This window comes from Poecilia latipinna, unplaced genomic scaffold (assembly GCF_001443285.1).
Source record: "Poecilia latipinna isolate Pla-1442-1.1 unplaced genomic scaffold, P_latipinna-1.0 Scaffold285, whole genome shotgun sequence".
Taxonomy (NCBI): Eukaryota; Metazoa; Chordata; class Actinopteri; order Cyprinodontiformes; family Poeciliidae; genus Poecilia; species Poecilia latipinna.
The window spans coordinates 53307-70701 of NW_015112901.1; the positions used below are offsets into that span (position 1 = coordinate 53307).

Consider the following 17395-nt stretch of genomic DNA (forward strand, 5'->3'; position numbering starts at 1 on the left):
ACGGTCCACAGCTAAACTATAATGTCTGGCGTTTTCAGATGTAAATCACGAGCCAATCATTGAATGTGGTCAGCTGTCAAATCGTTTCAGTGTCGTACCCGTCTTGGTGAAACTAGTACTACCCCTAGATCTGAGAACCTACAGCCGCACTGGATTTGCCAACGTAAAATTAATCTGGCTAGGACGAACCTGGACCGCACCGATTACAGTCAGTCTAGTGGAAAAGCATCTTTAGGTTCTTCTCTAGTTTGTGGAATTTCTGGCGCCTTAGTTTATATGGCAGTAGATGTTTATTTTATTTTTATTGTGTCTTCTTCTTGTTCTGTTTTTTATTTTGGACAATGTATGTGTCTTAGGAATACGTTTTGATCTCAGCTGTGCAGAGGCCTTCTTACAAACCATTGGAGTCAGGTGTGTGGGAGAAGGGATGCATGTAAAAGTTCCAGGTTGGTAATTATCTACTAATATGTAACAAAGTGATTTTAGAGCAAGTGTAAAAAGGTAGTAAAAATCCATTTAATTTTTACATCAAGTTGAAATTTGAGATGTAGGACTGGTGTAATGTTTTGTGTGTCTGAAACAATTTTGTAGCTGGCTAAGAAGTCTGGATAACAGTTTTAGGGCCCTTCTTTTTTGGTCACCCCTTTGCTTTAGTGGACCCACTTCTTGTTAAAACTCCTCTTAGGCTGGATATGTGCTGCACTGTGGGAACTGAGAACTGGCTGGAGTATCGTAACAAACAATAGTCTCTGTAGACCCAGTACGGATGAGAAATTACCTTCACTGGGATCCCTCTGAACTGGGAGAGCCCTCTCTTCAAATCCCACACCATGTCAGCGAGGCAGCACAAGTCATTTGTGTGAAATCAGTTGCATCACAGCTCTCGTGGTTTCTTAGCCCCTGTATTTCTCGGTCATTCTGTGGGAACCCTGATTTTTGGCGGTAGCCTCTGTTCCCACCGCCGGCCTGGTTAGAAAATAGACTTGCGTTCACGTACCAGTTGCTGAAACCGAGCCGGTTCTTGCCTGCTCCTTCTCACGGGGTCCGCTGGAGAAGAGGTCAGCGACTGCAGAAGGGGCCTTAATGAGTTTCGCATGCAGGTACCGCAAAAGCGACACGGGATCATGTTTTCATGAGAAATGAGTGTTTTAGCAATTGTGTGTTTGTTCCAAAACACTCCCTTTTCTCTGTTCTCTCCTTCTGTCTGTCTTGTCTATTCTTGTTTTTGTCTCCAAAGCTGGTTTAATTTTTATCTCGGAGATTTATTTGGAACAGGATATGATTTGTGTAATACAAACAAGACACTTTGTTCTTTTCCCAGTTGTTTACTTTTTTTCTTTGCTGTAACTTCCAGTACTTTTCATCAACTTTAAACAATTGTGTTTGCCAACCTGGTTATACAGTTGATGACAACTGCAACCAGACGGGAACCTCACTATGTGGGCAAAGATTTCTTGTCTTTCCTGCAGAGTTACAGTTTCTGAAAGAGGAGCAACATAGTGGGAACAAAGGACATGGGGTGGGAAAAAAAAAGTAGCACTTCTTTACATCCAAAACAAAAACTGATGTGCTCCCCACATGTGGACGACGAGATTCGGGCCTCAAAGAGTGTGTGAAGACAGCTGGAAAATTCCCCTGAGCCTGGCCTAATTGAAAGCTTATCATCTTTTCTTTGTGCTTCCTGAGCGGCGGGGCGATGCAGAACGACTCCGGGATGAGACCTGCAGGGAATACCGTCATACTCTCAGGGTGTGAAGTGGAGCTCAGACTGTCTGGGTGGACTGGCTTGGGGGGGGATGAGATCTGTCAGCACAGGATTTTTTAAGTGTGTGTGAGTGTGGAAGGGCTCTGAGTGTGCAGAGTTAATTGAATACAGTGTGTATCAAGGCTTCCTCCTGAGTCTTTGTTGTTTTGCCAAAGCTGCCCCCATAGAAGTCCTGATGCAGACACGCACACAGGAGAAACCATAAAGGGGAAGAAAAGAAGCTGAATAAGAAGAAAGGATAAAAAGAACAGATACAAGAGAGGATAAACACAAAATAACAGTGAAAATTGACGAAGAACAAAGCGCTTAGACAGGCTTTTCATGCCACACCAACAGGTGGCATTAGTTTAAAGAGTGAGGAACTGTGAGTATTTTGTTACAGGTTAACCACATCTAAAATCAGACCACCCCACAAGGTAGCATCTCAAGTGTTTAATCTTGTGGCTCGGCTTCAGATGATCCAAACAGATGCCATAATCTTGGCATGAATTGACAACCACATAGCTGGTGAGAAAGCCAGCCGACATTCCAAGCTTCTCCATATTGTTTTTAACAAGTGACAACTTGCCGACGTGTGCTAACACGGACTCTGCCAGGGCAGTGTTGGATTCCTGGGATGCGTTTTTATGCACGTTCTGGGTACCACTGTGTTGACAGCAGAGGCATTTTTAATGCTCTGCGGGGTCCCAGCGAGAGGCTCACTGATGGCAAAGAAGGTCTTTATTAGAGAGTTACTGGGGACAAAAATCCAGCAAACTTCCTAATGTTATGAGTGGGACAAATGACATTTGTGGTATTTTTATTGTATGAATATAAATCTGCGACAAACTGTTGGGTCAGAATGTTCTGGAATGAAATTGGTCCCATGAATATTCTGGCATTTCTTTTTTTTTTTTTACCTCCCATCTTTATGTCTCATCTGATGGTTTTTGTGGAGGTGAATCAAACACTGTCTCTGTTTTAGCATTTTTTAGTCCTGACACCTCCTACAGTTAAACTAAAATAACCTCCAAGACTGGGATGAGTGTTAATTTTCAAAATAAAACAAAAATAAATATTACAATGAAAAGGCTTTAGAGAAGGACACAAACACAGATGACTTGTACAATCAAGGGGGTAAAATTGTCCTTGTTAATTTAACTTTGGTGCACTGATTTATTGTTTACTTGACTTTCATACCAAATAGTTAAATTCTGCTTGTATTTGTAAGTAATGTATACTATTTTTCTAAGTGGGTCATTTAAAAAGTTCAGATTGAAAAATTATTTTGCATGATGAAAAATTGTAAATATCTGTAAAGACTAACCATTCTTCATGGACTTTTTTTTCCTCTTAGAATTTTTTTTTTACATTTTTGAATGCATCGATTATTCCGATGATTATCCAGGTTATTATGGATTTATGTTTAATTTTTATATTTTATTGTCCAATTGCCATTTACACTTAAAGCAAACTGCGTCCCACCTGCATTTTTTGCCATTAATTAAGTGTTTTTTTTGTTTGTTTGTTTTTTTTAAAGACATTGGCCTTAGTGGGGCCTTATTTAGGGGTATAAAAATATTTGGTGTTAATGATGGAGTTTCTGTGTTTCAGTAAATTAATCTAAGCATCCAAAAATGAGAAAAAGGTTGCTTAGAAAGGCTGTATTGAAAAATTATCAATTTAGTAGCTCTTGAAAAATCTTTGAAAAATATATAAATTTCATAGGGAGGCTAATGATTTCGACCTCAACTGAGGTATATATGCATACATTATGCCACCATTTCCAGATATTTTAATTTTAAAAATATTTTGAATGTGCTATTTTGTGTTGGTCTACCACATAAAATTATATGACAAAATGTGAAAAATTTTAAGTGGTATTGATACTTTTGTAAGGTGCAATATATGTAGTTTTACCATTAAAAAAAAAAAAAAATTCTGAAGACAGAAGTGAGGCATCTTTTTTTTAATTAAAATGATTAAAAACTACATTATCCGCAAACTTTACAAGCACTCATATGGAAGCAGTAATGGTTTCAGCACATACACGTTTTTTAAATTAACATATCAGTTTCAGATGTACATGCTTTCAGCATAGAGAGCAACGAAGAGAGAAGAATGACCTAAAATGAAACTAGGATTCTTTTAAAAAGAAAACTGATGGAACATTGTGCTCTTTAATTAAACATACAAAATAGGACTGACTTGTACGCTTTGGCTTCATAGTTTTGCATAAACAAGGACAATTCAATTCATTCAACACAGATGTTTCCACAAATCTCAACATTTAAACAGTTTTACAGGCAGTTGTGTAGATCTTTGGTTTTTATAGAAGGTAACCACACAAACATCATGTGATTTCTCTAGCTGCATGATTGTCCTGTTTTTAACAGAGTTGAGGTTCGAGTGGCTAAAAATACATGCTTTTCCTTAGTAGGAATGAGACATTTGTGGAATAAAGCTGAAAACGTCTTGCATACGTGTATTTCTTCACCTGAGCTCCAAATGCAAGCGTGTTTGGGTCACTATTCACGCAGAGATCAAACCTCAGCTGTGTGGCAACCATTTCTGAGTCACGACTACAGTCTTGTAGCCATCAGACACCTAATATCTGTTGCAAATACCTCAGCTCTCGGCACAGGAGTGCTGAGGTACAGGCGAGTGAACAAACGCTAGTAAGTTAGAAGACAAATGCTTCAAAGCACTACTGATGACTCGGAACAAAGGGACCTGTGCAGAACAAGAGACAGTTGGTAAGAAGATCCCACTCTGGACCCTCCTCTTCCCTCTGTCTCTGTAAAAAAAGGCACTCAGGATGGGGGGAGTGTGCAGACACACCTGTGCTGCAGGATTGTGATTATTATCTTTGTGTAATATTTTTCAAAAGGACACTTGAAGTGTGTTTAAACATGCACAGGAATATTTCATATTTCGCCCTGCACACTTTCAAATCAAGCAAAATATAAGGAAAGTCAAAAAAATAGTGCAAAAATTAGCTTTTTTTGTTTTGTAAGCGCAGGAAGGCAAATTGTAAGTAATCTAAAAGATCATGGCTCTAGGATCTTTTTGGGCATAGTCCATTTGGAATAAAGGTTTTAGTGCACCAAAGCTACATTGGAAGGCAACAAAATTACATTAAAAGGTTTTCTTTCATAATTTAGTTGCAATATATTACAAAAACTCCAAATTCATACTTAACAAACATGGTAAATATACTGTATAAATGTTTATAAAAAAAAAAAAAAGGAAACATGAAATGCTTAAGGATTTGGGGTATTTGCATACATTTCCCCAAGGTTTGGCTCAAATAAATATCAAAAGTAAACCACGTTGTCCAGTTAAAATAATGAAAATAAAAATAAATTCTGGCGAGGACTTTAAAACTTACGAAAAAGCTTGAATAAAGAAGTAGGAAAAGTAAGGAATACAGACAACAGGACTCCACTTATCTGCAGAAAATAAACCAAACCGTTTTTGTCTTATTCCTTCATTATTCATCCATTGTCCTGCTGGAACATGATGAAACAGCAGAGAATTAATTTCCTAAACTTGAAAACGCATGTCTCTCGATAATGCAGCAATTGTTCGGAGACATTTCCTCTCTAACCAAGGGCTAATGTCTCTCTGTGGATAATAAATAGACCAAAAGGTTCTGCAGAAGTACTCTGAGCACATGAAACAGCCCTGTATGCTCCTGAAAACATTTTTACATCTGATGCAAATTTTTTACAGAAATGAAAGCTTAAAGGGACCGATTGCTACAGCAGTGCAGCCTTGCTTAGCGAGGAGTCAGTCATGGAGCAGAAAACCAGTCTGACTTTTCTTCTCCACCTGCCAAGTGGGCTGGATCAGTCTGAGCAGTCTGTTTGATGATTGTCTGCTGTGGCTTTCATCTCAGCAGTCGCACTAATTGTTTGCATCTCCGCGCCGTTGTTCGTTTGACTTCGAGTACCTGTCTACATCACTGCGATGGGTTTCTAACAATTATTTACAGTCTCCACTGAGTGCCACCTTGACTCGTATGGCTTTGGAAGGTCTTTGAGAGTACAGGTTTCAGCGCAGTGCAAGAGTTCACTCTGAAACAACAAAATGTCTTCAAACAGTAAAAGCAAAAGTCTTTAAAGCAAGAAAACAAAGGCAAACATGCAACATTTTTTTTGTTTTGTTTTTTCTTTCAGTGTTCAGCTTTGTTGTTCATCAATCTTTTCACTCTCCACCCTCTCCTCCCAATCTCCCAATTTTCTAGCTCTCTTCCAGTCAATATGGTCTCCAGACGGATTCATCCAAACGACCTGAAGCGCTCATAGCCGTCGGGGAGTTGCTGTGGCTGCCGTCGGCTTCCACACCCTCGCTCTGGGTGTTCAGGCCCGGGTTCATCAGACTGTTGGTCCCTCCGGTGCCCGTGGCCCCGGAGCATGAAAGGAGGCGGGTGGGGGAGCGCTCACCCCCAGTGTTTCCTGGCGCCACCATAGAGAACTGGTAGGATCCGGAGCCCGTGCCGTAATACAGGTAAGAATTGGACTGGAAGTTTTGAGACTGGTTGTTTGAGTAAGGGGGCGGCAGGTAGGTGTGGTATCTAGAGGAGGTCGACATGCTAAGACCGCTTATGCCGGTGCTGGAGGTGTTGGCAGAGTAAGGGAAGGCCCCCGGGTAGTGCATGCGGGGGTCTGAGAAGCGAGGGTCTGTCAGCGGGGACAGAGACGGGAAGGTACTCCTCTGTGGGAAGAGGTCTGTAGTCCCTGTTTTGAGACACAAAGACAAATAATAAACCGTTAGAAGCATTCATCCATGATGGAAAACCGCTGTCGGCGTGATGAAACAATGGGCTCAAACATTTCCCTTTTACAAACATCAGGATTCTCTGCACTATTACACATTTCCAGAGCAAACCTTCCTAAACCTTCGTTCTGTTCTCAAATTTCTTGCGATAAACCACTCTATGGAAATATTTGCTCAAAAGTAATGAACTGAGACATTTTTTGGCTCGGTAACAGTCATCAAGCATTGACAGCACATCATCCCACAGCCTGGTGCACAAGACCGAAGTTATGAAAAGGCCCCCCTCGCCAGCGCCCTCCTACCGGTCCTTCAAAAGGAAATCAACGTACAGCTCTCTGTCCTCTGAGCAATGAAAAGAGGCATTGTCGGTGCTAAGGGGTGCTTTGTATAAACACTGACGGCTTGTTGCACTGTTGTGCAACATGTCATAAATCATACTTCAGTGAAACAGGCGGACGTTCACAATTGGAGACGGAGAGAGAGCGAGAGGAAGAAAGACGTTTTCTGTTCATGTATAAATGTGTATCGCAGTGCAGATCCTGTCAAAGTTAAATGTTAACTGTGAGCTTACAGGTAACGAAGCTGAATCCTTCTGGGTCCATGTAATTTAACAGCCAGGAGGGAAATATAAATAAAGTTGAAAGCCTCTAAGCAGGCTTGAAATGTCTTCATTCCTTAGTTCCCTCCTTATTTATAAAGAAATATATGATGATGTTCACAATAAATCACTGAAAAGTCAATGAAAAGCTTGTTTTAATACAGAAATGTCAGCCGACTGAAAAATATACCCATGCATGGGTTTCTGGGTTGTCTGAGGTTCCTTTTGCTTTGCATTCAATGTGGCATAGCTGGGAGTCAATCATCTTGGAGGCGACTACTAAGGTGTTGAGGAATGCCAGCTACTTTAATAGCTGCCTTTGGCTTATCTGCTTGTTGGCTCCATCCCAGTGACAGTGTGGTAATTAAGGCAGGTTTTGGTACATTGTGCAGGTGCCAAGTCTTGCTGGAAAATGAAATGCACATGCCCATAAAGCTCATCAGCTAGGGGAAGTATGAATTTCTCTAGAATTTCCTGGTAGACGGTAACACTGACTTGGGACTAGACAAAACAGCAGCACACTCAGACAACATGACTCCCTAAATGATCAGCATCTGTAGAATCGTCACACTGAAAATTTTAATTAATTTAAAAGATTCATCTGAAAGGAAGAGCTGTCTCTTTTTCCTTCACCCAGATAAGACGCTTCTGGTGTTTCTAATTCAAGAGTGATGTTAAACGAGGATTTAAAACGGTCACAACCAATTTCATTTTTGTGTTATGACACATGTACTATTGACTCCACCTGTAGTTCACACTTTGTGAATTTTGTCAAAATTATTAATTGGGTTTTACATGGTCTTTTTTTCCTACCACAGTTTTTCCTCCTCCTTAACTTTTCAAACTGTGAAAAAGCCTTTGTTGGCAATATATTGTGTCCCCATTTGATGAGAGTGAATTTTGAGTTTTCATTGCCTGTACTTAAAAAGGTACTAAAATTTACAAAAATATATTTACCATTAGACGCATATTAAATATTGTTTATTTACTGAAATAAGCAAACTATTTGACATTCATTCTACATTCTAATTTACTTAATTGCACCTGTACCTATGAAGCTGCATCTGAGTCCCTGTGACATTCGGATATTTCAGAAGAAAGTCTGATGACTAAGAGTCACGTTTAAACACGGAAGAACTGAAAACGCCCTCTTAATGTCTTTGGTTGTTGGAGAAAGTTCCTCATATTTGCTGTTAGCGTAGTGAGCACCGCATCCACACCTGCCACCTGCACACACGTTAGTTTATCCAAACAGAGCTCCGTTCTTGGTTATTTGTTTCTCCTAATGTGGCTTTCTTGGGCTCAATGTGCCCACATGACTGTAAGTGTAAAATAGTGATTTGGATGGCAGAGAAAAGAGAGCTTGTATTTATGAAATGGCAAGCGCTTGCACGCCACATCCCTAAGGGGGGGGGATGCCAAGCTTGCGTGCTGCAATGTTTTTTCAAATCTCTTTTCCGTGTGTCTGGAGAACAGGATCCATTTTCAGCAACAAAATAGAAAATACGCCTTTGTAATTTCCATGGGCTCGGCTATTCTGTGATGTTTTTTTTTTTTTTCTCTTCCTCACACATTCTTATATTTTGTTTTACTTTTCTCGTGTAAAAGCAGAGAGTTTGTTCATGGTGGGGGTGCTGTTTCTTTTTCCAGAGTCTACCAGGGACAGCAGTCGGCTCCATATCTGATTTCATGGAAGGAAAATCCAAGCCATCAGCTGCTGTTGATTCGGGTGAAGTGGAGTCAGATTATTTCCTACTGGACTCCCAAAAAGCCTTTGCTCCCTCTCTGCGTGTGTGTGTGTGTGTGTCTCTTCGTCTCTCCCTGCCTGCTCTAAATTTAGGCGTCAGGGTGGAGCTGGGGAGGGGACATGCAGGCTATGGCTGCTGCGTGCCCACCCTGCTTATGATCTCCCTGTTGATTGGAGTTGGTGGAAACATGCTGGCTAAACTGTGGCAGGGATTGACTCCTGCATTCTGTCAGGGGAAACTGGATTGGACACTTATCACAACACTTTAATGGGCTTGTTCAGGCTCAGGCTCTTGGCTGCGAGCCACAAGGTGTCTGCAGACACCTTCCAGGCTCCATGGTCCAGTAGCTCCCTCTGGAGGAGAGAAAGAGCTAAACAAACTGCTGCGTTAACTGAGAGGAGGTCTGCATTTTCTCTCTCCTGCGTACCTTTTTGCATCTCCACCCTCCACCCCCACCCCACTGTAAGTACAGACTTTGCTGTTGTGGCTGTGGTAACAGCAGTGCATCTTTGACTGAGAGGGTCTTCCCAACCAAGCTTCGCAGTAGTTGCCTGTAACCTCTGCGGCACAAACCCCACACATGATCTCCATTAGACTCATCTGAAACGTGTTGACTAAATTGCAGGGACAGGAGGAGAAGGGATGGAACCCAGAGGGCTCGCTGGCACCGTCTCCCGTCTGTGATGTTCCCAGTCTGTGAAGTGGGTAGGTGGGAATCAGGGATTTTATTGAGAACATTGTGTTCCAGCGCCCCTTCTTTTTCTCCGCTGCTTCCGAGTCCTGCAAACTCTTTTAAGGGCGGAGCCTTCCTCCTTTCTACATAGCTCAAGAAGTCCACTAGTCTACACTGAAGCGTGTAACCCAGATAGGCCCAGAGGTTTGTCTCATTTGCCTACAGGAGAAACTGATTTTGGTTGTTAACATAAGGGCAGGATTGAAGCGATCGCCTCCATGTGTGTTTAATTGTGCATCAGGCCGCATACGTGTGTATGTGTCTATCCGACTGTGGTAGCTGGTGATGGGAAGATGCAAATCCAGGCGCTCACCTGTGAAATGTTTACTCAGGCTTGATGCAAACTGTGACAGGCAGAGCCCAGGGAATGGTGTCTCAGGCAAATAAGGTGGAGGGAAGGAAAAAGGGAAAGAGATCTCCAGCTGGTGCAGCTACGTGCTATAGTGATATTCCTGAAGGGACTTCGCTGCGTCTCAGTATTAATCAGAACAATTCTGATTCACTGTCTGGTTTGGGTGACTTGAACAGTGGATACCATTAAGATGAGCAGTCACTGTAGACAGGCATGAGAAGGCTGCTGCTGCTGCTGCTATGCATGCCAAAGAATAGGAGACTCAAATGAACACAAATGACTTCCAGGTGTTTATTTAAGCATCAAGCCTTTGCAGTCGGGGCTTCAAGTTGAATGCAAATGACAATCACCTCTCTGCTGTGGAACCGCGGTCAACAGCACCAAAAGCTTCATCTATGGTAACGCTTCATCATGCCAGAGCACAGCCTCTTTGCATGTTCTCCACTTGTGACATGCAATACAAGCAATGGGAAGTGGAATTTGTGATTGTAGAAAAACCTGAGATTTTACTAATGTATCAACAGGCACAGTGGCACGATTACAATGTTTATTTGTTAAGTAAATCCTTTCCTCGGAGCTGATTCTCCCCTGTGATTTATTGCAGTCACTACCGGTCTTTTGTGTCTATGACTAGTTTCAAATCTTGGAAATAGCAGCTTAAAAAGTCATATATCTGTTTTCATAAGTCAGACTACTAAACCCTGTCCTGAAAGTCTTCTTTGTGTCTGAAAGTGGGTCCTCTTTACAGTGTGAGTGGATGACTCAGCACGTCTGGTGTGGGGTTGGTGGTTTCTGGGTAAGGCATGGATTAGTGGCAGTGGGGGCTGCTAAGAAAGCAGCAAAGATCCACATCACCCAGAGACAAAGGAAAGAAAGACTGAGTAGGAGGGGATGAAGGAGGGAGACTCAGTGGTGGTGTTAGTGGAATGTAATGGGATGTAGTAAGGCTCTTCAGACAAAATCAAAACAGACCTCACCCCTTACGTTACATGCATGCTTGTTTTTCCAAATCCAGAATCTCAAAGGAGTTGCGTTGATATGGAAACACGAAAAGGGAGAAATCAGTCCCTCACCTGGCCATGATCTCAGATCCTCCTCCACCTTACAGGTCTTCAGAGTGGGCGTATCCATCTGCTCCGGCCACAGACCTGCAGCAAAACACAAAGGAACCGGCAGGTCAATACTGGGATCTGCTTATATGAGTAATATACACTTTAGTACCCAATTCTTGTGCACACAAACATTCCCTACAACTCAAATATCCATTCAGAATGATACCAGAATCTAGTTGGTGGCATAAAATGTGTCCAGTCAGACTGCAACAAGCACCAGCACACTTAGCTGGTGTATCCATTTAATTAAGCCCATATGTATAATTTTGAGTCGGAATCTTCTCTTAGATTTGAGAAGATTCACAATGTAAAATTATAGAATTAATTTTTTATTTTTTTGCTATTTTTTTGTATTAATCAAAAACTAAAAATAATTACTGGTATTTATGCCCTTTGTCAGAAACTGTAGCAATTTCTGGATGATTTTAAAATTTGAATATACAAACACATGTATGGGTTGTAAATACTTGATGTTTATAGTAATGAAATCATTGTGTTTGGCTTGGGAACCTAAAACACAATCCAAATAGCCTTCTTTATGACTGACTGGTCCAAACTGTCCTGACACCTGGTGGTTTTCAGATGTTTGTTCCTGTCACAAGTTGGCCTCTGCTGACCGAGCAGTGAAGACTGGGAAGAGAAGGGGGTGGGTTTCTCACCACTGTGAGACCAGGCTTGGAAAAACACGCTCCATGGGTGCATATGAGGTATTTTTGGGCCCTTCAGGCGAGACACTGGAGGAGGTGAGATCTCTGCATAGGACACTCGGTAGCCTGTCCAGCAGAGCTGTCAGGAAGCGAAGGAAAGGTCAAGGACCTGCTGGCCCAACGCGTGGGACCCGGCTTCACACCTGTAGGCTACACCGCAGCGGACTTGGGACAAACAGTTAGTATTTATTCAAAGTCTGAGATGGCGTATTTGCTACCAGACAACCTGCACGAAGCTCTGTTTACAAATGTATCACATGGTTTTCTGTTTTTTTCTTTTTAAGGCACAAGCAATCAGCCATGACTCTGATGCAACAATTAAGTACACTTCCAATCTCTCAATGTGACAAGTAGTTCTTCGAATGATGCCAAAGGGCAGAGATGGGGATGGGGTGGGGGTGGCACTAGGTTTTTCAGCCACAGCTTGTGTAAGATCTTTGCTTCCCCTGGAGCCCCTTCACTTCCTTTGCAAATGTCCAAATCAGCACTCAGCCACCGAGAGGTCCCGCACTACGCCTCACAATGGCAAATTCTTACACATAAATGGCCTTATTCAGAAAAGCTTGCAAGCAGCTGGTGCGATTCGCTCAAGAAAATAAACATTTCCTTCAAATATTTTGATTGGCCAGCAGACAACATCAATACCAGAGGCACAGATTACCCCTGTTAATAGGAGGACCAGCCCCCTAGGAGGAGCTGCGGAGCGGGGAATGGTGAAGTGTTGACTGCGTCACTAATTAGGCCACTCTGGGACGGTTCCAGTGCAATTTTGGGGATGACAAGAATAAACCCTTCTGCTTTTGAAGTTTATGTGCAGATGAAAGGGTTGGCTGAGATGTCGCTTGAGCCAAAATGGCGTCCCGTCCTCATGACTCCGGATCTAGCAACGCCTCTGAGACATGTAATGAATTTGGCGTAATGAAGCGTGTCATTGAGACACAGTGAATACTGGTCCTTGTGCTGACTTCCTGTTTCGCTCAGGCCTTAGGCGTCACACAGGGGAGAGAATGTGTGTGAGGGAGAGAGGAAGACAGAAAGAAAGACGCCAACCGAGGCAAGCAGAGCGCGCGAGAGAGAAAGAGAGCGTGTTACTGAGGGGAGGAACATGGCCTTGGCTCAGCTATGCGGGACATTTGATATGTCTTTTGAGCCCTCACTTATAACGTGAGCAAAAACAAACACATGGGCTGAAAAATCCTACGTTCTCTTTGAGAGCTGGTCGTCTGCCCGCCCTTCCCGTCTCACCCCGGACTCAATAGAGACTGTTCATGGGATACATGTAGTTTCTGTAATTGCTGAAATGTAAAACTCGGCCTCACTCTGATGTGAAGTTATGACTTACACAAACAGCCGAGTCTGGTTTAAAAGAAAAAGAAAAAAAATTCCACTCACTCTCACTTCTCCTTTTTCATTGTTTTTCACAAAGTTGATGGCTTCAAAAGATTTCCTTTTGGACAAACGTTTTCAGTTTGAAAATTCATTTCTGGGTGACAAAAAAAAAAACTAACCACAAGTAAAACTTTCAGGTACCATGACAAATAAACTCTCTGGCAGCCACTGGCATATTATGTAAATATTGAAGTGCAGAAGTAAAGTGGAGCGCCTAAAAGGCTGTTCCAGATTCCTTGTTCTTTTCTGTAGTATTAGCCTCAGCGCCTCCTGCTTTGGTTTGGCAGAAACATAACGAACATGACGCCTCCTCTCAAACATCCCCGCCGCTACCGGACGGCGCTAATTTCCTGCCCCGCTACCGCTTCTAATTGGCTTATCATGTCACTCTCAGAGTGTGAATTAGTTGTGCGCCTCCCAGCCGAGGCGGCAGCGCAGCCTCCTCAAACCAGGGGGTCCAGCTGGCTTGTTTATGCGGAGTAAACAGTGTGGTCGCTGTGGACGGGCCGGGAGGGGGTACGGCTGCATTAAAAACCTTCTCAAGTTTAGTCCAGGCCAGAGGCCACGACGTTAAGATACCGAGAGAGACTGCCAAGGCACAGCTGCAGCAGATGAATGCCAGTTAAGCGAAATGAAGCCAGAAGTAACATTTGTATTAAGTGTCATACATGGAATGGATTTGCTCTTTTTTTTATGTAAAATGCTTTACAAAATATAAATACTTTGGTCTGATTTATTGGGGTTTTATGTGATAGACCAACACAAAGTAGCTGAAAATTATGAAGTGGTAGAAAAATTATATATGGGTTTCAAATAAAAATCTGTAAAGACACATTAATATTAAGGCGCCCTGAGTTGTTGCCTCTCCTACTTCTGCTGGTTTTGTTCAACCACACATGGAAATTTTCCATAGCTTTTCAAGTTTTTCTAATGACTCTTTTCTAAATCTACCATTTGTGTCTGCTTGAGGTGAAGGAAAACATTCCCACAGCATGATGCTGCCACCACCATGTTTAACTGTGGTAATGATGTTTGTGGCCATGTGTGAGGTGGAGTTTTTTTTTTTTCCTGCTATTCTTACTAAAAGGTCAGATTTGAGTGAATCTCTGAATAATTCTTTACTTCCCCAGTTAATATAGTTTTGTATAGTTTGGGACCTACCATGTCTGTTCAGTAATTTGGTTCCAGTTGATTTTATTTAGTAGTATCCTGAGTAAAAAGGGTTAAATATAAATGCACACCACATTTACAGGTTTATGTAAAAAAAAAGGGAAAAATCATTGAAACCCATTTTGTTTTCCTACCACTTCATATTTATGCACCATTTTGTGTGAAAATAAAATACGTTCAGGTTTGTGGTTGAAACCTGAGTAAATGTCTTCTTTGCAGGGCATTGTAAGGACAAAAAGTGAGTATGGTTTGGAAAAAAAAGGAACCGGGGGGAGAATGTATCAGTTCTGTAAAGTTTTAGCAGCTGATATTAAAACCATCACCGCACATTGTGAGACACCCAGAAAGGCGCTTTTGAGCCCTCATCAAAGCTCAGAGCGCTGGATGGTGGAACGTTATGCTTTGGGTCTGATATTCATCTTCAGAGGGGGAACACACAGGTGTTGGAACAAATAACATGTCAAACGATACCACCTCAAAAGTGCCAGCACTTTCTGTTTGGATGATTAAATTGGTGCTGCGTTTCCTTTCTTCCCTTTTCTCAACTGCTAAAGCGAGTTTAAGTTAAAAAACGTTCTTTCTTCTCGGCCGTCTGTTAGAGCTCGTGCCAGGAGGTGGTTGAGTTTTTGTCTGGATTAAGGTAAAAAAACTGAAATCTGTTTTCCTCTTTTTTTTTCCACTTTTTAAGCTAACTCACTTCTTCAATCATGGTTTTTGCTTTTCTTACAGACTGGAAATACCTGTGTACACACTATAAAATGCTGTCAAACTCGCATGAACCTGGAGGAGGAAAAAAGCAAACGATGCCACCCACAGACACAGTCGGCTACACATGTATCTCGCTTGAGGTTTTGAAAACCAGTATAACAATTTAGTGCTTGATTGTCTGAGTGTCAGATTTGCTTGGCTGAACTCGGCGAACCACACATTTTCAAACACGCAGACATGCGCGCACGCACACACACGCACGCAGCCCTCCACCCTGGCTGAGAATCATTCCACATGTCTAGCAGGCTTACCTGTGGCCACCGAAGAACAAAAACAAGCAGCGAATGAAGCGTCTGCCAGCGTGCAGGAATCTTGTCACTGCATGCACTGTAATGAGCTCTTAATTACCCCGTCTGTCTCGGGTGCGAGCAGAAAACTTACAACACCGTTCTGTGTGTGAGAAACGGTGTGTTTTTTATTTTCTACGTGCCCCATGGTGCAATTGTGTGATTTAAGATTTTGCACAGATGTCTGAAGACGCGTCCTGCTGACAACAGTACAGACAGTATTTCACAGCTCAGTCAACAAAATGAAGCAAGAGGGCTTTGAGGAGAGGTGACACCATATTTTCCTCTGCTTTTTTCGTCGTTTCTCGGGAGGGGGAAAATGTAGGATAATGGAAAACATCTTTTATAACAGCGAGACGGGAATCCATTTAATTATAACTTGCTGATGGGCGATCTATCACCCGGCGATACTCAAACAAACAGGCTCTGCGATGTAAAGTATCAGCGGAGCACAACTGCGTCTGGCAAGGCTGAAAAAAGCCGAGGAGTGCGTGTTGTTGATATGTAAACACCTCCCCGCGTCTCTAGATGGGATTTATTACAGCAAGTCTATTTTTGTTTGAGCTTTGCTTCTAATTCTGCAGCCCTTGTCGTCTGCGTGTACTGGAAGCTGCTCAGAGGAGACGGTGAAGTGGGAGGGAGGACCCCGGCCATCTTACTCTGTTATTTAATTATTTTACCACTCTTGCCCTGCGGTGCGGCGTACATGACGCTAATACCACAGATTAAGGTGTGTGGTTTTTATGGCCCTTCCCCTCCTCTGCAGCTGTAACACGAAGCTCAAGGCCTTCAGCGTCTCTGACACTTCCAGCTGATGTTAACATGTTTTGTCGGCTCTCCGTTTATGCGCTGCAGAAGTGTGTGTTGCAACACTACAGCCCTTTGAAGCCCCAAAAGCCTGTGATGCTCTAATTCCCGCCCTAATCCTGCGCGAGGAGTCTGCCGTCTGGACTGTGTCTGCACACCTCTGCGCCCCGCACATTCAAGACGGGCCTCAGAAGCTTAAAGCTCCCAGTTTAAGCTTAGCCGCAGGGGGCTTTCTGCTGGCAGACAACCCACAGAGCTTCTGGCAAAACAGAAAATTAACATCATAGTGGCGGCATTGTGCACTGTACTTAAAAAAAAAAAAATCAAAAAAATAAATAAATAAAAAGAGCAAACTATTTTCGAAGTTTACCGGTAGCTGCTGTTTCTAAAATGGCTGATGTGTTTTTCATCTTGGTACAGGATGTGGAGGGAACAACATTAGCATCAACAGAAATTAAGGACATGGGGGAGCATGAGTAAAAGAGCCAGTGTTCCCAGCAGTCAGCTGTTAGATTAGGCCTAAACTGGTGACTCAGCACTGCCTAAGCTTAAGCACAAGGCCAAACACTGTATGGCTGTGATGTTCTGAGATAGGACTGCATCCACATACAGCTCCCAAACAAACCCTCCTATCCACAGCAACACATTCGCTCTAAGGTAATGAGAATCATTATCCTGCATGAGAACAGAGGAGTGGGCGGGAGGGGAGTGAAAGCCTTCATCCCTCATTCTCCCTGATATCACGCTGAAGAGACTCTGACACATGATGAGGAATGAAGAGTCATCCTCAGCCCGGTCGTCATCCAGGCAGCTGTTCTCAAAACGCGCGCACACACACACGCATAACGAAAAGATCGCACCACCTCAGCCTCAGTCACAGCCTTCCTCCCACCCCCACACACTCGGCCAGTCTGAGAGTGACGCGAGTGCCAAGGTAGCGGACGGCTGTTACATTCCTGTAATGTGAGGTTCAGCCAAATCCGATGGCAGGGCCGGCTGTGTCACCTGGCAGTTGGTTCTCTTCAACACTAGTTACCCCAGGACAGAACTGAAGCTCCCTGCAAGCCCCTCCATACACACACACACACACACACACACACACACACACACACACACTGCCAACCCAGAACTTAACCCCCCCCCCCCCCCCCCCCCCCCCCCCCCTCCATCTAATCCCCTCATAAAGCAACCACTACTC

General features: G+C 43.0%; 1 protein-coding gene across 2 annotated transcripts in view; it reads right to left on the bottom strand.

Moving 5' to 3' along the window:
- Positions 1 to 4744: 4744 nt before the first annotated feature.
- Positions 4745 to 17395, bottom strand: part of runx3 (RUNX family transcription factor 3) — a 59651-nt gene continuing 47000 nt past the window's right edge. For both annotated transcript variants that reach the window (XM_015034024.1, XM_015034025.1), the window contains 2 exons: positions 11031 to 11105; positions 4745 to 6486 (listed from right to left, as the gene is read on the bottom strand). In XM_015034024.1, the coding sequence (XP_014889510.1) occupies positions 6005 to 6486; positions 11031 to 11105 (557 nt within the window). In that variant the 3' untranslated portion in view covers positions 4745 to 6004. The remainder of the gene's footprint in view (positions 6487 to 11030; positions 11106 to 17395) is intronic.